At 39.5% G+C, this 26447-nt stretch overlaps 1 protein-coding gene across 3 annotated transcripts in view; it reads right to left on the bottom strand.

The window, feature by feature from the left end:
- EPHA6 (EPH receptor A6) overlaps positions 1–26447 on the bottom strand; it is a 348542-nt gene that overhangs the window by 104569 nt on the left and 217526 nt on the right. For all 3 annotated transcript variants that reach the window (XM_081859642.1, XM_081859643.1, XM_081859644.1), the window contains exon 6: positions 12020–12144. In XM_081859642.1, the coding sequence (XP_081715768.1) occupies positions 12020–12144 (125 nt within the window). The remainder of the gene's footprint in view (positions 1–12019; positions 12145–26447) is intronic.

The following is a 26447-nucleotide window of genomic DNA, read 5'->3' as shown; positions in this document are numbered from 1 at the left end:
ATTTGGCAAATTATTTAGGAAATGCTTACTGGGTAATGTCACACATAGTGTTTTCTTTTTCCAGATATAAAAGCCTGTAGGGCAAAAGAGAATGCACACATATATTTGTGTACATTATAATGTGTAAAGTTCTTGCATGAGTGTGCATTGCCAAATGTATATGTATTGGAAACCTAATGTATATATGGTGAAATAAATGTGTGTGTAGTGTTAAGATTACACATGTTAAGATCACATGTACATGTGGTTTCATCTTGACCTGTCTAGGAAAATTCAAGGTCTGAATTTTCCCCATATCCTCTACTGACAGCAAGGGATGGCAGAGCACCTTTTAGGGTGATGTGTGTGTGTGTGTGTGTGTGTGTGTGTGTGTGTGTGTGTGTGTGTTTATAAGGTTTTTCTTCAGAAACTCTTTTCTATCCAGAGACCACAATGCAACAAAATTGCAATTTACAAGGTTAAGTGCATCCAACTCTGTTTTTATTGTGGCTAGATTTTCTTCTGAGTTTCATGCTGTCAGAAAGAGGAGAAGGTGTCAGAGGCTATTAAAAGAACTGTGAGTGGAGGGGTGTCATTCTCTGGACCCCCGGGAAACTTTCCAAACCTGCTGTACGTTGAACTGGATGTGGAGAGTGCAACTGACTGCTGAATGGGATACAGCTGTGGGCAGCCGGAGGAAGCTCTATCCACCTTGGGCTTGCCCATAAAAAGCCAGCCTAGCGTGAAAGACTCAGGTGATATCAACAGTTTCCAAGAATCATCCTCTTTCTGAGACTTTTGTGAGCTGTGAATCTGTTTGGGCCCTAGGTGAGAGCCAGGGTTGATGGGTAGAATCCTGGATGAGAGCTGGCAGGTGGAGAGGTAAGGTACCGTATTTTTCGCTCTATAAGATGCACCAGACCACAAGATGCACCTAGTTTTGGGAGGAGGAAAACAAGAAAAAAAAATATTCTGAATCTCAGAAGCCAGAACACCAAGAGGGATCGCTACGCAGTGAAAGCAGCAATCTCTCTTGCTGTTCTGACTTCTGGGATAGCTCCGCAGCCTGCATTCGCTCCATAAGACGCACACACATTTCCCCTTACTTTTTAGGAAGGAAAAAGTGAGTCTTATAGAGCAAAAAATACGGTATTTCAGGAGGAAAAGGATATGATATTGGTTTATATTAGTAATTTTGTATGAAAGTAACATTTTTGTAATACTTGCTGTTGTTTAGATCTGTTGTTGTTTTAGTTTTCTGTACTTGCTTAGAGATTTTTTAATATATATATTAAGTGGTTAAGAAACAGTGTAAATAAATATTAAATAACTGCTCTTGTACTGCTCTTGTAAGGCTCTGGGGGATTCTGTGTTGGGGCAAAACAGTTCACATGCTTAAGTTCATTAGGCAACTGCCATTGCTCTCCTTTTGTTATTTATATTTTAAAGTTTTCAAGAGATGTTCCACAATTTTTGCATGAACTACTGAAAACATATTTGTGGTACACCCCCCTCACTGCATCATCCCAAAATTCAATTAATTTATTCATTCAAATAAATAAAATGCATTATCAGAAGGTGTACACACACACACACACACACACACACACACACACACACACACAATATCATTTATCTACACACATACTCACAGACATTATATGTCTCATAATAAAAACATTCTGTTTATATTCCTCATTCCTCATTGTTATCTGTGTCATTTGGTATATAGTTATAAGAATTATTCCACCCTCTAGAGGGGATGTGGGACACTACAAGTATAGCTGGTATGGAATTTGAATAGGACTTCTTATCTCCTGGGAAACTGCAGAAATGGAATACTATTTTGTCTACAGAGGTCTCTACACTAAAGGAGACAATGGATTTATCTATTGAAGAATGGAAGGGACTTGACGTAAAGTTTTGTTCCTGAATAACAAAGCCTCTGTAGAGGATTTAGAAGCTTTTGGAATTAGAACATTTTTGCAGGGGAGCAGGAAATGAAACTAGAGGAAAGTGAGGAGAGAGAATAACAAGAACAACATGAACAATAAGAATTGGATAAAGTTGGAAGTGGGAACATTTGGGACATCCAGATTTGAAAGGTCTAAAGAAACAAAATTGGAGTTTTTGCTCTTGAATACAGAGATTTGGATGGAAAAAATGGGCCTTTTTGAGATAGAGTTTTTCCAAGATTGGACGTTCAAAATTAAAGATGACCAAAAAGGCGGCAAAGACTTTTAAAAAGACGGCAAAGTGGACTTGTGAAGGATTTCGGCCTAGATGTGGGATCTCCAGGATGACAGCAGGGATGGACACTGGGGAACGCAACCGGGAAAGGGGGGGGGGGGAGGATATTTGAATCTAAAGGGTGTTAAACTATACTTTATTCTTTTTTATTTTAACCTGTTCTGCATATTAAAGAGGGGAACTTGTGGAAGGGAGCGGGGTCGATTTTAGGGGATGGAAAAACATTTTTAACATTGGGTTAATTATAATAAGTTTAAAATTTGGGGTAAGAACTTGTTGAATCTATTTGAAGGAATTGGAATACAAAAGGGGGTGGGGCGGGGAAGTCCTGAAAGGATATCAATGAAAATAAGGTTATAAAATGGATGTTTTATTTTTCTTTTTTCTTTTTTCTGTTATATTTGAAAATGTTCAATAAATATTATTTTTTTTAAAAAAGAATTATTCCATACTACTTTGAATTTTATCCTCATTTTCTTGCTTTGTCTATACCATCTGCTCATGTCAGATGCTTCCTTGCCCAACAGGTACTGGCCACACCATGGGGACCACTCTGATTTCCAGTGTCAAAGGCCTATGCATTTAGAGACTATGATGAGTCTATGAAATGGCATTATGTGCAGTTTGTTCAGTTCCTATGTATTAGGTACTCATCAAAGGCTAGCTCCAATCTTTTATATTTTTCTTCCTTGCCTTTAGGGTACCTTCAGTATGATATCAGAATATATGGTCCATAATTCAGGTTAGAACAAAATTGTCCACAAATATCTACATAACATAACTGGCACCCACAGGGCAACTTATGAATCCGTAATATGATAAAACAATGTTCAGAAATGTGGTGCATTAAGTTACCATAAGGCACTTTCTTCCTGATAACTTGAAAGAAATAAGGTTCATGGGAGACATGTTGGGTGGGGGCGGAGGGCAAGGAGAAGAACTAAGGAATGTTATTGTTAATAGCAGAGCTGAAGCTTTTGGATAGCACATCTTTACCATGAAGCAGCACCTCGTATATAGAATTGGCCTAACTCTTAGAATTGGCCAGACTCATAATGTAATGCCGCTGAAGTGATTTATGGCACAGCAAAGTTTTTAACACTGCTCAGGAGGAATAGTGCATGACCACTATCTCAACAGCATAAACTAAACATAACAATTTCAATATGATTAAGTTGTGGTGCTCAGGGAAAACGAAGCACCAGAGAAAAAAATTAAATGATCTGTGATGCTCATAATTCAAAACAGGGTAGACAACATGAAAAACTGTACTATAGGGTGTCTTCAGGTTGCTATTTATTTTTTAATGAAGTCTCCAGCACATTATTACATTCTGAAATAGCAATCAACATGTAAAATGAACAAGGAAAATATAAAATATGTACATATAAATAGAATGTACAAAGGGTACAAACACCAAACAGATTATTATAAAATGATATTCCCTAAAAAGCAATTAAATTTTGCCTGCTCAACAAGTGTTAAGATTATGAGACAACTAAAGAGACAAATCAGACTCTGTTGTTTGTTTTTAATGAGGAAGGGAGATGTGTCTGGGAGGAGAGTAGGGGCAGCAATCACACTCGTTCAAGGGAGGGAGAAATATGGTGTGGGAAGTAGTGCAGGCTGGGTAAGGAGCACATGGCACAGGCAATTAGTGACTGTCCCATGTGCCAGCCCTTCTTCCAATCTTGGTAATTGTGGTCGTCCTACCAGCCAGCCCTGATGTCTGTGGCTACTGTTGTAGAATGCTGTGTTGGCTCTGAGTAAGACTTCCCTCATCAATGATCTGATTTTGGATGAGGAGGCCAATCTAGCCTGTATCACTGAGACCTGGGTAGGTGAGCAGGGTGGAATTGGTCTCACTCAGTTGTGTCCACCTGGGTACATGGTGCAGCATCAGGGCAGACTTGAGGGGTGGGGAGGGGGAGTTGCTGTGGTCTACAGAAATTCTGTCTCTCTCTCTCCAGGCTTTCTGTTCAGCTTGAGCGGGGCATCTAGTCTCTGTGTTCCTGGCAACCGGGACAGATTAGGGATTCTGCTGCCTTGTTGCCCAGATGTCTCCTGTTGACAGAGCTGGTCTTAGAGGCGGTGTTGAGGACTCGCAAACTGCTGGTTTTGGGTGACTTCAACATCCATACTAAGGCAACTGGTTCTGGGATGGCTCAGGATGACCATGGGGCTGTCCCAAAATGCCCCCAACCCAACGCATGACTGCACTGGCTGCCAATTAGTTTTTGGGCCCAATTCAAAGTGCTGGTTCTGACCTATAATGCCTTAAAGGAATTAGGACTGCAATACTTCAAGGACTGCCTCTCCCTATATGAACTGACCTGGACCCTACGATCATCATCTCAGGGTCTTCTTTGTGTACCTCTGCCTTGAGAGGACCGGAGGGTGGCAACATGAGAACAGGCCTTTTCTATGATGACCTTCCACTTGTGGAATGCTCTCCCTAGAAACGCTTGCTTGCCACCTTCATTACATATCTTTAGTCACTTGGCAAAAACATTTCTCTTCTCTTATGCCTTTGGCTAATTAAACAATCTATGGCCTTTTAAACTCTGTGTGAGACGGTTTTTAAAAATTATTTTTCTTTCTTATTATGGTATGCATTTTTGTGTTTTTTCATTGTAAAATGCCCTGTAAATCATTGGATGAAGGGCAGTATAAAATGTACCGGTAACTGATAAAAATAATTAAATTGCTTGCACTAGTTTTTCACAGAAAATATTGTCAAAGTGTACTGGGATACTTTTATCACATTTTTCTTTTCTATTTTCACATTTGTCTCTAATCTGGAAAACAAATTTTGTAGCATGAAATAATGATTAAATACTGAACGTACATTTTGGCCTTTAAAGTTTTAAATTCAGTTTCCACCTAGCCCTTCAGCAAAACTGCCAGCAAGAGGAGTGGGCAGAGGTGGTGGGATACAAATAAATAGTTGAGCTAAATAGCTGAGTTCTGATTAAATATCACTTTAATGAGGCTTTTGTAGCCAGGATGAAGAAGCAAATTTGAGGTGAGTGGAGATGGGGAGTGCACGACAGTTCTCATACCTAGCAAAATGGCAGACATTTGATAACCATGGCATAGAATTATTAATGTTTATTATCTCTAAAGGGGCATGGAAAAATGGATTAAAAAATGGATTCTAAATACAAAGCAGATCTAAAGTTACAAGGTTCAGTAACACTGAAAGCTTAGGCTCATGCCTTAAATCAGAATGTAATCAGGGTTAGTCAAGGTGGAAAGTGTATGCTGGAAAATACTGAAATGGCTCAAATATTGATTGCTACATTTTCCAGCTGCCGTTTAATGCTCCAGTAATGCCTGTTTTCCTACATGAAAGCTTCAGAATCAATATGTCAAATACTGTGTTGTGTATGTTTATGAAATTGGCCCAAAATAATACAAGTGATGCAGTTAATCCCAATTCCCAATGTGGCAGAGGGCTGTAATGAACAAAAGGATATAAAGCAATGCTGAAGATAGTGACAATCTCATTCAACAACATGCTTTACCTACCCCAAATATTGATTACATCTTCATTCTCACTATAATCTCTAGGATCTTATAAATTTGGACTCATATTTCTTCAGTGGATTTAAATCCAGCTGTCTTAATTGAACAAACCTTTATTTATATGGCACTTTAGTATTTTAACCCCTTCTGCATTTAAGGTATTACTAACAATATTTCCCACATCAAATTATCTAGCACCACAGATTTACTGAATATCCCGCAGTTCAGTGACATGGGATAACGCCTGAGGACTTCAACAATTTTGAGGTATGGCAGGAACTTTTTCATCTTAGGCTGTAAGAGCCATAACAGTTACATTTAAATATACCTGAAATAAATAAAATACCCACAAAAAGTAGCTATAAAGATAACCATCTAAGACATGTGGCTGAAGAAAGGCAGGCTACATGACCAATAACATTTTGTTTTACGTACGTAGGTTCCATTGAAGTAAAAAAGAAGTGGCCAGATATGGTCCATCAGTTGCTTCTATCTCCTGAATTTTAAGGGTCAGTTTGCAATGTAGCCTGTAAAAGGCATAAACTGCTACAATGTATTCATGGATCTCTTGTTTACACAGGACAGCTTTTTGCAGTTGCAGGCATGCACGTGTCAAATGATAATTGAATTCAGGAATTCAGTGCCTGTAGTTGTGTGTATTAGTATTTAGATTTTGCCATCTTTCATCTGAAAACACGTTTATAGGAGCCTAATCCTACATAACAGCAGCAGAGCAAAAGATCAGATTTGGGGTGTCAGGACCAGCGCAAGGAATTTTCTCTTCCCCTTGCTCTGGTGCTGGAAACCAGTCCTTCTCATTCAGCACTGCTGCTCCAGTATATATTTTTGTACAACAGGAGTGTCATGCAAGGGTCTTTTCAAGACAGCAAGGGACTTGTAAGAAAGGTAGAGCAATTAGCAGTCCCATAGAGAAACTGGCCTTCTAATGCTAGCATGATCTTGTGCCAGCAAATTCCGCCGCTGTCCTCACATAGGATGCTAGGTTTGCTCTATAACTGTTGCAGTGCAGCCAGGGATGGGATTGGGCGCTAAACTATGAAACTGAAAAGGTGCATTTGAAAATGTGATAATAAAAGAATAGGAAGCAAACAAGGAAGGAATGTAATAATAATAATAATAATAATAATAATAATAATAATAATAATAATAATTTTATAACCCACACTTAAGTATAAGGTCCCAGAGAGAATTTAAAATATACATCCCCGGTAGCAAAGGTCAGGGTATTGTACAGGAGAGAGGAAATTCCATAAAGCTGCCACAGAGAATACCCTCTCAAGACCACCACCTTCTGAGAGACTGAGGGTGGGCCCCCTCTGCTAACCTTAATACTTGAGAGGGTCTGTGGGGAAGGAGGTGGTCTTTAGGCAGGGCTTTTTTCCAGGGGAAACTCACTGGAACTCAGCTCTCACGTGGGCGCCATTGCCATTCTAAGAGAACAAGGGAGGTGTTAATGGTGAGTTCTGGCACCCCGTTTTCTAGAAAAACGCACTGTCGTTAAGGCTTTAAACATTAACATAAACACCTTGATTAGGCTTAAAAAACAACTGGTAGCCACTGCAGCTGTTTCAAAACAGGGGCTATTTGAGTTCTAAAAGGAAATACAGCCAATAATCTGGCTGCTGCATTTTGGAGAAGTGGAAGTTTCTAAGATACCTCAAGGGCAGCCCCAGTTAGAGCACATTATCTCATCAAATCTGGAAGTTCCCAGAGCATGGAGTACAGTGGCTGGAGCTGGTGAACGAGCCAGAGCTTGAAAAGGGCACTCCTAGTCACTGAGGCCACATGAGCCTCTAGTGATAGTGTTGAATCCAGGAGCACACCAAGCTGCTCCTTCCAAGGGAATGCAATCTTTTCCAGAACTAGCCATTTCCCCACCTTCTGAATGTGAAAACTCTGGACACATAACACCTCTGCCTTTTTGGGATTCAGCTTCAATTTATTAGCACACATCCAGCCCATAACTGCCTCCAAGCACCAGTGTAGCATCTCAATTGCCTCTCTGGAGTCAGATGAAACAGAGAACTAATGCTAGGTGTCACTTGCATATCGATGATGCCAAATCTCCTGAGTGGCTTCATATAGGTGTTAAATAGTATGGGGGACAAGATGGAACCCTGTGGGACACCACAGGACAGTTCCCATGGTGCCAAACCATAGCCTCCGGTAAGTACTTTGTGGAAACAGCCCTCAAGAACAGAACTACTGAAGCATAATGCCCAGGCATCAACCTCCCACAGGGCCTCCAGAAGAATGCTGTGGTCAACAGCATCAAAGGCTGTTGAGAGATCAAGGATATGAAGTAGGATCACACTCTTCCTTCCTTTCTCATGACAAATGTCACCAGCTAGCCTGTACAAGGCAGTATCACTGTCATGGTCAGGCCTGAAGCCAGAATGGAATGGATCCAAGTAATCAGTTTCCTCCGGGCATGCTCAAAGCTCACTTTCTTGAGCACCTTGCCCCCAAAGGGGATGTTCACACCTGGGTAATAGTATTAAATAAGTATCTTAACAATTTCTGAACATTACTGAAGAAATACCTACAATGCCTGTCTATTTTAGTTTGCTATCCACATATTTAAAAAAGGCATGTAGATTATGATAACCATATGCAAGTAGGTTCTGCAAATTAGTTCTGCTGCATGAACATGATACATTTTGGGTGCAGCTCACGGTACCAAATAAGTTAACTGCTGTACTATAATTGACATTCTTTTCTTGCTAGGATACCCCCCCCCCACACACACCATGAGAGAAGGAAGAACTAAAGGCAAGAAGTAATAGTTCTGGAAATTATGGAACTAAATAGGTTGGGGGGTATTGGGGGGAAAGCTTCAGTTTCCAAAACACATTCACAGAAGTAGAATTTAAAATTAGATTTTTGCAAAGTGAAAAGCTTTATGGTTGTGGCCCAATTTTCCTAAATACTGGACCAGAATAGAATGATCCAGCCTTCTATAACACAAAAACAAAAAATAAGATTACTAGGATGTATTTATTCATATATATATAAACATACTCAGCAAGGGACATGCACCATTATCCATCCCCCAGCAGCCATAGCCAGGCACTCAAAAAAATCCACCTTCCTATAACTAGGCAGTTATAAAGGGGTGCATGTGCTATTCATGTAGCAACTTAAGAATTGCAGAGAGCTATAGGGATAGGAGGGAATGTGAGTGACCTGGCTGTTTCCTGCATTACATTTGAAATCAGAACTTGGATATCTCTCCCACAGACAGATATGTCAGAGTTATAGGCATCTGGGTGTTACACATTTCACAATGTGTGAGATGTGTTCGGTCCTACTTCAGATATAATGGGAAAGATTGGGGGAAAAGAGAGACACTGCCACTTTCTGTCCCTGCACCAGTGTAACAGCTGTAACAATTTTAACCTTCACATTCCTAATATAATTTTTGTGAGTGACACCATGATAATTGTTAACTACCCTGAGATCAGTAGAAGTCTGTAAAATTCTACACTGATTTTTTTTGGGGGGGGGGTGTTAGGATGGGCTCACATATTCCTTGAATGTGTCAATGCCTGCTGTTTTTTCTGCCTTGGATCCAATGGTGCACTTCCATGAGAGGAAATGTCTTTGTGTGTGGAAGGGTTGCTTCTAACATAGAAAAATAAATGTTTCCATTCCAGAGAAGTTCTTTCATTTGCACAATTCTTTGTGCAAAACTCTCTTTGCCTCTTAGGACCTTTCAAAAGCCCACTTGTTTTTAGCTCCCATATTTACGACGTCTCTTATAGAAATAATCTGACACTGCAGGGTAAGAGGCCTCCCTCTGGATAACCCAACAGTTCACGGAACAGAGCTCACAGTTTCCTTCCACACGCAGGTTTTTGTATCCAAACCCCCATTTATATTTTTTTCTAAGCTTTTTGTCACATACATAATCAAAACAGGGAATAGTAGAAATTTCCAATTATTTTCATTACTATAAAATGCTCCCATGCATGACCACACAGCAACACATGGGGGGGGCAGGCTTTGGTGTACTAAAGTGTAGCAAATCCACTTAAATACAGTTGTGAAATCATATATTTATATGAAAGTATCTCCTCAATTATAAATGTACCACTGCTAATTTGATATATGGTTGAACAGGCATCACACACCCTGCCTATGATGAAATACATGGCAATTTTACTTAGAAATATTTTACACTCAGGTCTGTTATTAAGATGAGCACTGTTTGTACAAGGTCACTGCAAACACAAGATGTATCAACTGAGTCAAATATCCACTATAACATAAATGTTTTTATGAGCAGCAGGTGTATTCCTGCAAAAGACTATAAAGCTATTAACTGCTCAGTAAGGAATACATAATAATAGGTTGTTAACTCAACTGCTCTGACAAGAGCAGGGAGAAAGGACACTTTAAAATCATTAGTAAGGCCTGTAGAAAATGAAGATAGTCTACACACTATGATTTTGAGGCAAGGATGGTTTTGAGTCAAAAAGATAAATGGCTTGGATTCTAAGAGAAGTTAACTTGAAGTTCACGGAAGGTAAGTTTTCTGAACTTTCCTCAACAGCTTTGCCCCCCCCCCAAAGCCTCAAAGGAGGATTGGGGCTCTCCTGAATAATGTGGGGTGGAGAAGGTAAATTTCATTCCCTGAACTTCCTTACATTAACATAGATTAGAATAGAAACCCATGCCCTGCAATGTCCCCTCTTTCCTCCAAGAACAACATTGTTCTTTTTATTTTAAAAGACACACTAGAAGAGATATTTGTGATGTTTAGGAAAGTTTTTAATATTTATTCTAATTTCATTTTCTCCTAAAAAGGGAACATTGCATAAGGGAAAAATAAAAATAATAAAAATAACACTCTTAAACTGGAGGCAAACAGTTTTCATAGAGATTAATGTGGATAACACGGGCAACATTACCCTTGCTGTACACAAATATTAATTTAGTCCTATTGGTTAAATAGCTATTTCAGGAATTTGAAGCAATACAAATATATCCAAACTGGTTTGTTGGAGACATTGGTGGGATGGGGGAGGGAAGAGATCCACTTCTATGGGGGGAGGGGAACCCTACCGAAAGTATTCAGCCTTAGTTAGAACTAAGAGAATTATACCAGACTTGGTCCTCATGACCCTCCAGTGTGCATCTGCCTTAAGAAAATATTCAGAGCATGTTCTGTTCTGGTCTAAGCAGTGATTACATGGCTGGTTTTGTTGTAGAAAGGTCAGCATTTTAACATAGCATTGGATATCAATCGGACACTTCTAAAGATCAGCAATTCTGATAATCATTTTCACTGTTATTTTATGTTGGGATATAATCTGCAAATGATAATTTGCTTGCAGGCATAATATTAACATTTTTTTAATGGGTACTATGGACTTATTCCAAAGGATGCTTGGTTTAGTAAAGTGTAGTTGCAATTTGTGGTTGTGCACAAAGGTCATAACACAAAACTGTGCAGGGATAGTGTACATCAAGCTCCATTCACATAAGGGGTTTTTTTCTAATTAATTTCATCATCAGGGAATAACCTGTTCTGTGCACTAACATGTGGTAACATAAACATTAAGAATCTGCTATTATCTTTACCAGAATGTCAACCATGGTGTTTGGCATATACTTTCTCAACAGCATACCATCTAACTTACATCTTAGCAGTTTACATACAAAAAGACACTATGAAAGCAGGTTACACATATTTATTAGTGTTCATAACCATCACCATCAAGCTTCTGAAATGTCATTAACTTGTTTACTATTGTCCAGAATTAATAGGCATTAAAAACAAGTCATGTTAATTATGCTTATTAAGGCAAAAAGATGCATATTAAAGTAATGCTCTGATCATATTAGTACTTTGATCCTGGCAGGCTGTTATTTCTTTTTCCAGCGCTTCTTTCAATGACCTTTTGTCTGCGATGGAAGTACTCATGTGAAAATTTCACCAAACATTTAGATCACACATGAGCAAACTGCTACACTGTGACTGAGTAGCCAACCGCAGCACAAACTGATGGCAAAATATGTCTACAGCCACTTCACTGTGTCCAAAATTCAGTTTGACAAGGTACTGGGACAACAGTAGGCAAAGCAGCCACATAAATGAGCTCTAGCTCATTCAAACAAGGTGATAAGAAATCTATCTATAAAACTGCAGGCTATACTGTATGTTGATCTACAAAAAAGGGTCAATGTTAAAAACACGATGCTTTAAGGGTTTTATTTCATTTAAGTCAAGACCTACTTTCTCATAGTACTTGATCTCGTAGTCCAGAATGGCTCCATTAGGAAAATCAGGGTCTTGCCATGAGAGGGCAATGCTGTTTTGGGAAGCCCAGTCCTTCCTGACCATACCTATCAAGGAGGGTGCTGAAAAGGAAAAGGATAACTATGGGTTAAAGACAATGCAACTTATTTAGACTATCACAAGGAGGTAACTTTGGGATGGTGTCCAAAGGACATGGCCAGCAGATCATACTGGAGCTTTCAAGAGACTGGGTGGAACATGGAGAAGATAGTGCAGAATAACACATTAAGAAGTTAATTGTTCAAACGGGATTCACTCCAGAAACAGACGTGTGATCCAACAAGTTTCTGTACTACTGTATTCAATGCCCAGAGAAAGTTTATCATCACAATTTAAATTAATAGACACCATTCCTTTTGGAACTTGGTCAAAGGTTGAAGTAAATATCATCTGTTCATACTTTATACTCATTATTGATATGACCAAGGGCATATAAAAAGTAGCATGACTTATAGGAGATGTGAAAAAGTTTCCTAAAACTTCTGACCCAGGTCTGGAAGCTGCAGCTGGTACAGAACAGAATCCTGTGGCATATCTGCTCTGTGGGGCAGCCTTCTGGAAGCACATTACACAGATACTAGAACAATTGCACAGACTGCCTACGTGCTGCTGAGCCAAGTTCAAGAATTCTGTATTTTCATACGAGATCCTACAAAACTTAGGACCTAGATAGTTGACAGAGCATGTGTTACCATATAGACCTACCCCACATTCTACCTTTGTGTAGGCACCAGGTGTTGCTAGAGATTGTACAATAACAGTGAATGAGAACTCATTGAGTGCAGTATTCTACTACCTTGATATTGGCTATTTTGTCCTTGCTTAGCAGCAGCTTGTAAATCTAAAAGTTACTAGCCAGCAGCACCTCTGTGTTCCTATATACTCAGACAATATTACCAGACCTAAAAGCATAATCACAAGCTTATTCCCATGCTTATCCTACAACAAGTTACTACATAATACAATTTACAGGTGTTTTATGCTGTTTGCAAAGAATAAAGAGTTCATTGTCTATGCAAAAGAATAAAAGGACATGTATCCAAAATAAAAATGCCAGCATTTAGAAATTAGTGGAAGAAATTAGGACACAATGATACTGACCTCAAGTCACCACTATTCAACAAAAAGGTTTCAAGGGAAGGCTCTATTCAATTCAGATTTAATGTATCTCTTGATTTCTTTCCCTCTACGTGTGCTGAATTAGCATAAGCATAGCATATCTAGCATGATTTTACTGTATATGTTGTTGTGATTTAATTACTCTGTCTTATTTTGCATCCATTTGGGATCTGCACAGAAACATCACACCCCCATGGCTACCCAATAACTCCCCTGTTTGCAGTTTTATTTGCTTGCTTGCTTGCTGCTGTATGTATGTATGTATGTATGTATGTACGTATGTTTCTCTATATATCTGTCAAGTGAGGATGCTACTTTGTTCCCTTGATGAAGTGGGCACTTGCTTATGCCCCAATAAATCTATTAATCTTTAAGGCGCCACAAGACTCTTTGTTGTTTTTGCTGCAACAGACTAACACGACTACCCCTCTGGAATTTGTTACCTTGCTATAGCCATCTGCCAACACACAGTTCTCCAATTACTTTTGAGAATGCCATCTGGAATTGTCAAAGGCCTTGCCAAAGTCACATTATATGCACTGCATTCCCTTTATCCATCAAACCAATTATTCTGTCAAGGAGGGGAATGAGATATGGTTAGTGATTTTTCCTGCTCCGCCTGCCTCAAGTGGTGGGAAGTTCAGAGCTGTCTTTTAAGTAGAAAAAACAGTGGAAAGAAACCTATGGTGTCTATATCTGATCCTTTACAACATACAGGTTGGACAGGCATGGTCATCACACACAGAAAACAGTGAACTATCCTACCCAATTAACATTCACACAGCCATCACCAATCCCACCCACAGTACAAGAAAATCTAGCTAACTCCCAAAAGTCCGACACTTAATTCCTTTGCTCCACCCTACAAATGGCCAACAGGCCACTTAAAATATTTTTAATTATAGGTCTATCAGAGTGCCTTTAAATAATTTTTTTAAAACCTGCAATGTTTTCTCCTTTTTCATTATACATAAATCCAAATCCACCATCAATTCCATGATGCTATAAGAATTTCCCCAAGCAATACAGTTAAAATATATAGACATGCAAACAAAGGACTCAGATTGTTCTTAGCATAATTGAAAACTTTCACTAAATACTCAGTTCACTCCCCAAACCTGAACCCATCAAATCCAGGATGATTTTACAGCACAGCCTATGTATGCTTATTCAAAAGTAAAACCTACTTTGTTCCATGGCACTTACTCTAGGTCAGAGAAGATAAGTTGTCAGTCAGTGTAGAAAACACTGAGTTGAATTGACCAATGGTCTAACTTAGTATAAGGCAACTTTCTATGTATCTGTACCACAAAATACAATATATTTAAAGAAGCAATACTTAGCAACTCTATACTTCACCCATACCTTTTCACTGTTCCTATTCCTCAAATGTTGATATCTCTTAGGGCTTCTTTACTATTAGATCCATCAAGCTTCCTTCATTCTGTCCTATTTATTGAGCAAAACTATGTCCACCATGGCAATGCCAGGAATACACATCTGCAGCAAAACTGTTCTCCCTATATGAAGTGCCACTGAAGGTTTGCAGTCCTTGATGTGACCTCAGTCCTGCTTTACAGGAACTTGAAGACCCCTGACTGTTTTGGTTTAAAACTGCATTTTTTTTATACTGACCTTTTCAGTTGTTCTCTTATAGGAATGGGGGTAATTGATGAAGTCAATATCAGGGACTGTTTTTCATATACAAAACATTTTCTCTTGCCTGTTTTTTTTTCTGGAAAGATCACTTGTGGAATTCACCGCACACAAAGACCCAACTATGCAACGCACCAGAAACCTTCCAAAAATGAACTGAATCACCCAGCCACAATCAGGATCTAATGGCAGATCAAACATGCACTGTTCACCAGAAAAAGGACATCCAAGTTGATACTCAGTCTTATGGAAAGCAAGTGTGGAGTCAGCCAATCATGATTTACCATGGCAATACCATCAAATTCAGCTTTTCTGTGGCAACTAATCCTCAGTCCATTTTCATAATAATGATTGAAAACACTACCCTATAAATCTGGGTTATCATGTTGCAAGTCTTTATACTCTTTATATTCAGGAATGTGGAGCTGGGGCAAAGAGACACAGTATGCAAAAAACTATGTTGTCACACCATGTTTTCAAACTTTACAGCAAGGAAGGTTATTTTTGATGGCATCTCTATAGCAAGTGTTACGTATCCTGTACTGTAATACGTTGGTAATCACTGCAGGATGATTTGATAATAATAATAATAATAATAATAATTTATTATTTATACCCCGCCCATCTGGCTGAGTTTCCCCAGCCACTCTGGGCGGCTCCCAATCAGTATTAAAAACAATACAGCATTACATATTAAAAACATCCCTGAACAGGGCTGCCTTAAGATGTCTTCTGAACGTCAGGTAATTCTTTATCTCTTTGACATCTGATGGGAGGGCGTTCCACAGGGCGGGCGCCACTACCGAGAAGGCCCTCTGTCTGGTTCCCTGTAACCTCACTTCTCGCAATGAGGGAACCGCCAGAAGGCCCTCGGCGCTGGATCTCAGTGTCCGGGCTGAACGATGGGGGTGGAGACGCTCCTTCAGGTATACAGGACCGAGGCCGTTTAGGGCTTTAAAGGTCAGCACCAACACTTTGAATTGTGCTCGGAAACGTACTGGGAGCCAATGCAGATCTCTCAGAACCGGTGTTATGTGGTCCCGGCGGCCACTCCCAGTCACCAGTCTAGCTGCCGCATTCTGGATTAATTGCAGTTTCCGGGTCACCTTCAAAGGTAGCCCCACGTAGAGCGCATTGCAGTAGTCCAAGCGTGAGATAACTAGAGCATGCACCACTCTGGCGAGACAGTCCGCGGGGAGGTAGGGTCTTAGCCTGCGTACCAGGTGGAGCTGGTAGACAGCTGCCCTGGACACAGAGTTAATCTGCGCCTCCATGGACAGCTGTGAGTCCAAAATGACTCCCAGGCTGCGCACCTGGTCCTTCAGGGGCACAGTTACCCCATTCAGGACCAGGGAATCCTCCAAAAGTGAGTTTTCTGAAGAGATTCCAAAGTGGTATGGTCATTTTTCTACCATAGTTTTGGCAAGTCAGGTTTTTTATATCACCATGCAGTAAGAAAAATGTTAAACTGAAATCCTTGATGTTTTGTATGTTATAGCCAATCACCAAGTTTTAAAAAATGACTTCATTCCCAGGTAGGAAGTTCCTGATTATTTATTTCCTGGCTTCTACGATCCTTTTTCTAAATCGTAACACTAAAAGACTTTATTTCTGGTCCAACACTATAATTTTTAACATATCCATTGGTCAAAAAAACCCCCAAAAAACAACAACACCACATTTGATAGGAATCAGGCTGAAAATATAATATAAGAAGTGCTTCTTCTAGTCTAGTGATTGTGCACCTTACACATGGTACAATAATGACCTATTTCTATTTTCAGATGATCATCTCAAAACCAATGATAACAACTGAAAGGTACATAAGTAAACTGCACAGAAAAGAGAGAAGGCAGGAGGGCAGGGGGACAACTTGTTTCCTTGGTAAGAGCATATGGTCAGGTGAAGGAGAAAGGTAAATTGTTGGCAGAAATAAATATTACCAAACACTGTTAATTATAAAATGTGTTACACAACTTTGTGCACTCTAACTTTGCAATTGAGGTTTTCAGCAGAAATGTGTACTTTCAGTGCTGCCAGAAAATACTATTATTCTTATAAGAAATGCCTCAACCTTTATTTCTATAACTGGATTACAATGGCTATGAAGTTTGACAGTAAGTATAACGTTATCTCATATATAGCAATAAATAGAGTCTAAGGTCATTCACAGACTAGACTTGAGAAAAATGCTATTTCAATTCACTGCTGCAAAACTATTTATTTCATTTGTTATTTTTATAAAGTCTGCAAGGAAGAGTAATAGAAAGACAGAAAAAGAAAACCATTATATTCTTAGCAACGGGACACAAAATACTGGAACACAGTGATACACATGCTGACAATCTGTTCCAGGCACAGAAGCTCCAGTGCATGCATGGAACTCCTCTGCCTGAAATGTTTTTCTATTCATTTCAATGGAATTGCGTTTCACAGAGAAATGAATGGGCCTTACTGTCAGGGCTGGGTGATGAGGAGTTGTGGAAGGTGCCAGCTGGAGAGCCCGTTAGGAAAGCCACAGAGGAGGAAGGCTCAGAGCAAGGGGAGTTGGTGGTGGGACACTGATCACAGGTCAGAGGATGAAGAAGTGGTAGAATGGTTGAATGCTGAAGAAACAACAGTTGTTCGCCCCCTCCCTGCCACTGACCTGCTTCCTTGCCCTCTCCCTTCTTCCCCCCCTCTTACCTTCGCAGTCTTCAGCCTCCTGCTCATGAGACACTGCATCTCCAGACGCCACACAGCCTAGAGTGGCCTCCAGAAAGTCACTCCAGGCCTCGCCGCGTCGGGAGATGCTGCACAGTCTAGAGTGGCATCTGGGAAAACTGGGGCATCCCAGATTGGGATCAGAAGCTGGGGAGCTTCTGTAAATTCAAGATGTCCTAATTAAATTGAGACACTTGATGAGTCTGAGATGAAACAGAGGCAGGAAGCAATTCAGACTCTGCACATGAAGTTGGGAAGGAGGGGCCAGAGGTGGCAGAAGAATCCATGGAGCTTGCCTCCTACTGTAGCAAGCCCCGTCTCCAAGGTCTTGAAGAGCCTTGCTAGCAGCAGAACAAAGAGCACAGATAGTTCCTCCCAGGTGCAGCTTAAGGCTGCTTGGGAGATATTAGGCTGGGGAGAAGACTGAGGGAGAAGTAGGAAGCACAGGTCACCAGTCCTTTTAAAAAAATAATTTTGATTAGTTTTCAATTACAGTCCAATAAAACCTCATTATAACAATACCAATTTATAATACAATTATTAATACCAATCGTTCAAATGCCGAATTATATAACACAAATAGTCAGTCCTGGTAACTGTGTTATTGGAGGCCAGTCTTACATGGAGGTTTCTCTGCTTATATACTGCTTTCTTGAATAAATAATTAACTTTACTGCTCGTCTCTGAGTCTCCATGCTGACCTGCAGCTGAACCAGCACTGACACTTACATGTGAATATATACAAAACTCTGGATCAACAAGCCAAAGGATCCATACTACTGGATTTAATTGAATGCATATTTCATCCTAGGATAAATCATGAAGGTGTCCATTTATTTTAATAATAATAATAATAATAATAATGATGATGATAATGATAATAATAATAAATACTAGGCTTTTTAACTGGATTTTAAATCTGGCCTGTAAATTATTTCATGTTACCTCTATGCTAGGAAGCTGTTTCTAGACATTGTTTGTTTGTTTTTAATTATTATTACATATTGTGTTTTTATTATTTTGTAAAACTTAAAAAAGGGGACTTTTATTTATGCACAGCTATATAAATTTATTATTACACATAATTACAAATTTTGGACATATTCATACAAAACACCATGCCGTTCATGAAAAATATACAGAGCAATGCTGCCCCCCAACTGATAACAGCTTTGGCAGCATACTAACAAAAACATCATCACTGTAGTGCAACAAAAGCTTTGGGGGTGGGGGAGAGTTAAGCTTTTACTTGGCAGCAAATATATGTCAGTGAAGACACCTGACAGACATCACTGAGGAGAGTTTTCACAGATGGGGGGGGGGGGCAACTCAAAAGCCCCACCCCCACCCTATGCTATCATCCTCTGAGCCATCCTCAGAGAAGACACCAGAAGCATGGCCTCATATTGAGATCTAATGGTCTGGGTAGGTTCATATTAGGAGAGGTGTTCCAGAAGATATTGGATCCTAAATAACAAACAGCTTTATACATCAAGGCCAGCACTTGGGCTCAGAAATATGCAGGCAGCCAGTGTATCTGCAACAGAACTGGTGTTATATGATCTATTTGCATTGAATGTGTGTCAACTCAACAGGTTAGGCTTTTTAAAGTCTTTGCATCTAGCAATTGGGAGCTTAACCAAAAGGTTAATGGGGAGTGGTTTTCAGGGGAAGGAAGGTTAACCCTCTTCAACCCTCTCCCCCATCATTCACTCACAGCAGTTAAACACCAGTGGAAGCTTTTTATTTAAAGATGAATTTCTGTAAGGGGTGAGGCCAAAGAACAGAGGGTGTGGCTGAATGAAAGAGGCCCACAGAGGTTCCCCACTATGCACACATACATGGGAGTTAGTCCTAGTCTGTGCAGCATACTTCTGAGTAGAAGCATAGACTTGCACTGCAGATTTTCTATACACATAATTTTATTTACATGCCGCCTTTCCATAGTTCAAACCATGCTCAAGATGGATTACAATGTGGAAAAAAAACTGTGAAGGAATAGTGATTAATGAATACACTTAGCAGATGTTAGCACTTGGAGGCTGGAAACACAGTCTATGTAAAACAAACACATCAGAGCCTGGCTTTCAGTTACCAGTGGCTGCAGCATATTTGGAAACACTCAGTGTTTTGCTGACAGCATGATTGGCACAGAAGCATAGGGACTAATAGATAATAAAGCTTGATTAGAAATGGTCTCACCGGGACGAAGCAGGAAATATTTTAGGTATACTGTTATTTCAGGCAAGAGGTCATTTTCACAACCTACACTATCTCTTGCATCATTGGATAAGGAGTGTAGTAGCCTGCCCTAACTTTTGATTGATTCATTTTCCTGTTTTAACTCTTTAATGAGCATTTTTTCCTTGTGCCCTTATCACTATGGAACAGAACATTCAAATATTTGGTTGAACTGTATCTCCTAAGATGCAAAATAGGCTCCCAAAGGAGGTGCAGCTTGTGTTGAAATTTTATACTTTTAATTGGCAAGTCAATTTGCACCTTTTTACCCAGATTTTGGGTGGGGTGGGGAGGTGCTGTTTTTCCATTAACCTCTGCTTTTGAGCCCTGCTGTTTTGTTGAATTTACTGTGATTTTTAAGTACTTCATTTTTAAATTTCATGTAATCTGTCTTAAGACCTGTGGTAAAGCATTTTGGCAGGCTTACTTGGTGTTGTTTTGGAATGGGGAAGGAAACACTCAATATTAGCTCCTTACCCAAACAAAGGAAACAATGCTGCCATTCATAATCACAATGTAATAATAAATTTATTGTTTATGCCTCACCCATCAGGCTGGGCTGCCCCAACCGCTCCAGGTGGCTTCCAACAAGTATAAAAACATAATATGGATATACCGGCATGTTGCTTGTGCAGTCAGGGCATTTTATAAAGATGACCAGCATGCATCTAAATCATAGGGAAGGGAGAAACAGAGTCTTTGTTTAAGAAACACACACAAGATGGTAGAAAGGGAAAGATAAACCTATTAGTAAAATGAAGCTTTAAGATGAAAATAGTTATTAGAGATGCTACTTTCACTGTCTGGGAAAACACAGTGTAGGAGAGCACCAGCTCAGCTTCAGAGCCTTATCCAAAGTCCTCCCTCTCTAAGGGTCAAACCAGGAACACCTTCCCCAAGCTTATGCTCTAGAAGTATATGAAAAATGCTTTGTATAGGTGCAGAACCCAGACCCTCCAAGTGTCCCTATTTTCCAGGGACATCCCTGATTTAGAGAAGCCACCCTGGTTTCTGATTTGATCCTGAATTGTTCCACTTTTCCTTAGAATGTCCCCATTTTCATTGGAGAAATGTTGAAGAGTATGGAGTTATCCAACCCCCAGGCTGTCTGGAGGCAATCCTGTAGAGGTCAGTTTGTTTTAAGGTTGATTTTGAAAATGTTTTTATACATGTTGAAAGCTGCCCAGAGTGGCCGGGGTAAGCCAGTAAGATGTGTGGGGTGTAAAAAGTAAAACTATCATTAAGGAATGGAACGTCCCTATTTTCATTGGAGAAATGTTGGAGGGTATGACAACCTAACTGTAGGAATCCAGAGATCCCGTAAGAAGTGTACTAAGTGTCATAGTTGACCATTTAGTAGTACACATAATGAAGGAGCATATTACAATATAATTGTTCTATTATTGAAGGACATGCTTAAATGTTACATTGCAAATGGGCCTCTCGGAATGTCTAGCTTGGGCAGATAGAGATAAGGAACAAGGATTTCTTGTAATACCAGGATGAGGGAGGTTGCAGGAAGGAGGGAGAGAAGACCAAGACCTTATATGGTAATAGGAACTTTTTATAAGTTTTGATTTCCCAGAAATCAGGTGACTTACAAGAAATCAGGTGACTTACAAGAGATCAGGTGGTATTCTATTTTGCAAATCTATATAAAGGGGTGCACCCTGACTACTGTGTACAGGTTGCGTACTGATCGCCCTGTGCCTTTGTTCTGCATATGCACTTCAAATAAAAAATCCTGTTAATAACCTGCAAGAGCGTTTTGCCGCTTTGTGTGAATCTGTGCGTTAGGGACCCAAATAGCAGATATGTGTGGTCCTTCAATAATAGCACACAAGAAGATCATAGCTCTATTTTTTTAAAAATATTGCATACTAGTTATACTTAGGCCAATTATAAATGCTTTTAAATTAATTAATCAAATAAATAGATGTGGCTGTAGGTGACCAGAGATTCAAACACCACTAACTAATGTATTATATTGCCCTTCTGACCAACTTCAGTACAAAGAAAAAATCAGTGCTAGTTATGTATGCAGTGCTTTGGATAGGAAAGCATAACTCCTGCCACATCACAATCATTTTATGTTTATAAATAATAACTTTATCCTTACAAATAGTATCTTAAAAACTACTTAGATCCATTACAGTTTACTGAAGTATATAATATACTTTATATTCTTTTAAAAATACATTTTAAAATCCTCTTTTTGTAGCTAGAAGTTCCTCTTTTAAATTTCTTTCCCTTATTTTAATTTTGATTATAGTTCCATGAAAAACCCCAAAGCATGCGGCAGAGATTCATCTTCAGAGATTAATGCACTCCTAAATTTGCAGAATAGTTGAAACATTATGTTTTAAAATTATGTTCTGTATGCTTTATGATGACTTATTTTTAATGAACCCAATGGCACCTGAAGTATCATCACCAACAAAATTCCTACCATTTCACTGATTTAAAAATGGCCTAAGAGTCATTGTGTTCCTACAAATAAACTTAATAAATCTTGTACTATTCACTGAGGCAACAAATAAATAATGAATTATTGATTCATCACTTGTTCTGAAGCACATAATTCAGCATTATTCAGAAACATTCTTAGGATAAAAACATGTTTTTGAAAATAACTACTATTTTTTAACAGATTTCAATTTACTACAGCACTCAGTGATAAGAAATGGACAAGATCTATGTTATTTTCAAAGTAAACTATAATTTATTCACATGAAACTAAATTTCCTCCTTTAAAAATCTTTAAGATGAAGAAGATTGTGAATGACTCCTGTGAATTTTGGACAGCAGATTTTAAAATCTGTTAACTACCACTACTTTTAAAAAGATTTCATACTGCACATTTTTACTTAACTTAGCTCTTTTCCAAAACATGATTTACATGTGGTATACAACATTATGTAGTATGGCCTAGATCATTAAGCATGTCTTATCTGAACAACTTCTGAAACACCTCAAGAGCTGTATTTTATATTTTATGGAGCTAGTGCACTCTATTCTCCTTTATCTTATGAGGGGTTAGAATGCCCCTATACAGTTGACTTGATGTTTAGAAGGGGATAACTTCAAACTTTTCTAAGTCAGTCTCTCTCTCTCTCTCTCTCTCTCTCTCTCTGTGTGTGTGTGTGTGTGTGTGTGTGGTTATTTTCTGAAATGTTTCTGGCCACAAACATGTAAAGTGAGTCAGAGCTGTGTCTGGGTATAATGCATTATACAAGAATCTGAAGTGCAGTTATATAAGATAGTTTCATAAATGGAAAACAGCAAAGAATAATCTGACATCAAACACTTAATACTATTTGATAAAGCTGTCTTAAGATATGCCAAAAAATTATCTATTTATTTATATAGCTATCACATATACCACTAAATAGAAACAATATATAAGCAGTTCAAAAAAGAAACATATAAAAAACGGACGTATGTATCCAAGTACAATGATTTTTTGAAAACAACACATTAAAAATGTCAGTCCCATGCTCCTCAAGTTAACAGACTCCTCCAAGGTGCAAGGAAAGACCATGTTCAGTTGCCAATGTGGAAATAAGTGTGTGTGGTCATGTGTGCAGTGGGTGGACAGCGTCTTGTTCTTTGCCTCAGGTAGCAAAATGTTAGACCTGCCACCACAAAACTGAGGTTGTGAGTCGAGGCCCCGCCCCCACTTGGTGATAAAATAAGACACACAAAGACAAGTATTTTAGGTTAATGGGCTAAAAAGGGCCACAACTTTATTGGTTACAGAATGTGAGTGGTATACTCGACTCCTGCCCACTCTTGTTAATGCGAATCAACTGGAAGCTTTCCCCGAGATTCACCGGAGGGTCGTGCCATGGCCCTAGCCACCACCTGGGCGTCGGACAGGAACCACGACCGCCAGAATACCCTTCAAGGGGAGGGGTAGGTGATGGTCACAACCTCCCCTCCAACACACAAAGCATTTTCCAATACCTAACTGCCAAACCTTACAAAGTTGTGACTATTTGCTATGAGGCAGAAAAAAACCAAGTGGCTGGTGCAAATCTGCCAAGTGGAAAAAATTCCTACCAGGTCCCTTGGACAACAAGGCAACCAACCGAAGTCCATAGGTGAAGCAAAACTTAGAGGGAGGGAGGGTGATCCGTGGAAGCTGGAAAAGCAAGGGAGAGCTCATGGGCCCGTGGCCATTTAAATCCGGCTAAACCACACCCCCTGGCCCGCCAGATTGGCTGGCCAGGGGCATGTTGTGGGCCCAGGAGTCCAATGATGCAGGGGCCCTGGCCACACACCCCTGTGAGCGTTGGAAGCGATTCCTGCTCACAACCACTCCCCTCTGGGAAGAGGAGAGGCTTTCCTCATGCACAAGGGGCCATGAAAGTCCTATCAATGCCTCAAGCTGATAAGTCACTATTTCTCAAAACTCATCCCTCTTTAAAAGTTTCCACAGGCTCCCAATTTAGAACAAATAACATATTCCACAGATAACTATGGAGAAATCTTTGGAAGCAGTTGCTGAGTGCATACACCCTACAGATCAGTGTGAGGATCTGTGGACCAGAGTAATCTGGTATTAGAAGAGGAAAAAAAGTAGGCTGTCACAGAACCCTGTGCATGCACTCCTCTAGGGCAGGAGTTCTGTTCTGATACTTGTTTCCAAAATTTAGGATTGAGGAACTAACAAATTTCTAACAATCTACCAATATTACTTGACAATCCAATAATTTATGGGGGTCCACTTGAGATTACTTCACATGCTGCAGTTCTGTATACAGAGCAAATGTATACAGCACTGCACCTCACATATGTACCACAACATCACACACTCTGCTAGCTCTGCCCCCAGCACTGATGCATATGCCAGAGACAACACTAGTGGCTGTGCCACCAGCCATGTGATAATCTGTCAGTCACTGTCATAAAAAGAATAATTTAATGGCTAAAAAATTCCACATACTTTTGCAGTGCAACCCTATACATATCTACGCAGAAATAATTCCAGTGAGATTTACTTCCAGGTAAAGGTGTATAGGATTGCTGCCTTATGTGCTATCGTGATAACCTACTGTGATTAATGGAAAACCTGCTGTTGATTTTCTGAAGCTGCTGGATGACATTAAGCTCAGTGTTCTTTGATTTTAGATTCATACTGAATATGCTTAGATCGGTAGCAAATTTTTACTCCCGTTGCAAGGCTGTGTCATGAATAATGAATATACAATTTTAGATAAGGAACATCAAGGCATTTTTGGTTTCTTTTAAATTAAAAGTAACAAGTGGCATTAAAAACAAAGTACCATAAATGAAAAGTCTGGACTGTAGCAACGCAGGTATGAAAACAAAGTAAAATGGATAAATAAAACATTTGGGTCAACAAAGCAGTCATCTCTCTTTGTAGCCAGAAGAATAGCAGATTTATTTTTAACATGATGCTAAGGTGGTGAAGGGGCTTTTAGTTCTGAATGCCATGCATAGTCCAGGTGGCACTCCAGCAGTAAGCTGAGTCAAGCATGCTTTCGAATCTCTAATCATTTTCTGTGAACTGCGGTAGCATACCAAGCACGCTATGCCATCCTTTTCCAACTATATCAATGCACATTCTTCAATCAACAAATTGCACTTTGGCACAAGCAGAAGGTTTTAAATGGACTTCTGCCACCTCACAATCCTGGGCTAAACAGCTATGAACATATGCAGAAAGTGTGCTGTTCATTTTCAGGGTCTTTTGATGGCACAGTTAATTGTACTAAAAGTGCAATTGATGGAAAGTGAGTTACAGATTGGATAGGCAGTGCAACAGATGTAGAAGGTCATTCAACAAGGACTACTCATTACTTCAAATTACTACCCTCGAGGAGAAACTATGGTGTATGCCAGGATGAAGCTCTCTCACTGACATCTCATCTTTCAGTTTTGTCCCAGAGGCTGTCTTTCTCTTCTTGCTGTTAACATGGCCCAATTAAAACCGGTTGCCTAAATTTACAAGAAATCTATTGCCATTCTAAATAGCTTTTAGCTAGCCAAATTGTATGAACACTGGTTGAGATCATATTAACAGGAGAGCTGGTTGCCAAAAGGGTTATAAGCTTTCCCACTTATCTAATAGGATAATAATGTATAAATATACAGTGTATCTATGCAGAGGGGTTTTTTTGTTTTTGTTTTAGATTTTCATGTCTACCAGTTTTGCAGTATCCGATTCCTTTATACTCTCTTTAAAGTATTTATACCTATGCCAGTCTTTGTGTGGTAAAGATTTCATACTTAACTGGGCTCAGACATAGACAGAAATCTAGTCATTGGATCAAGGTTACACCAAACATTTGTAACAAAGCATTCAAGAAACCAGACCAGAAAACAGCCTGTTATATTATATCCTTCATTCGTAGTCCTGAAACCAAGTGCATAAAAAATCTGCTAAATTGCATTGAAATGCACGAACACACACACATATTTTTTTTTTGGGGGGGGCGGGGAGACAGCTTGCTACCATTGCTTCAATTAACATGGCACATTTAAGGATTGCAATAGGATCAAATACATAGCTGTTGTTAGAACAGGAGACTCTTAATCTCAGAGTCGTGGATTCAAACCCCACATGCATTGCTGGGAGTTGGACTAGATGATCTCCGTGCTCCCTTCCAACTCTGCTATG

The sequence above is a fragment of the Podarcis erhardii genome, assembly GCF_964252035.2.
Source record: "Podarcis erhardii genome assembly, chromosome: 4".
NCBI lineage: Eukaryota > Metazoa > Chordata > Lepidosauria > Squamata > Lacertidae > Podarcis > Podarcis erhardii.
Note: the sequence above shows the minus strand (reverse complement) of the source record. Positions and strands in the feature narration are given on the sequence as shown.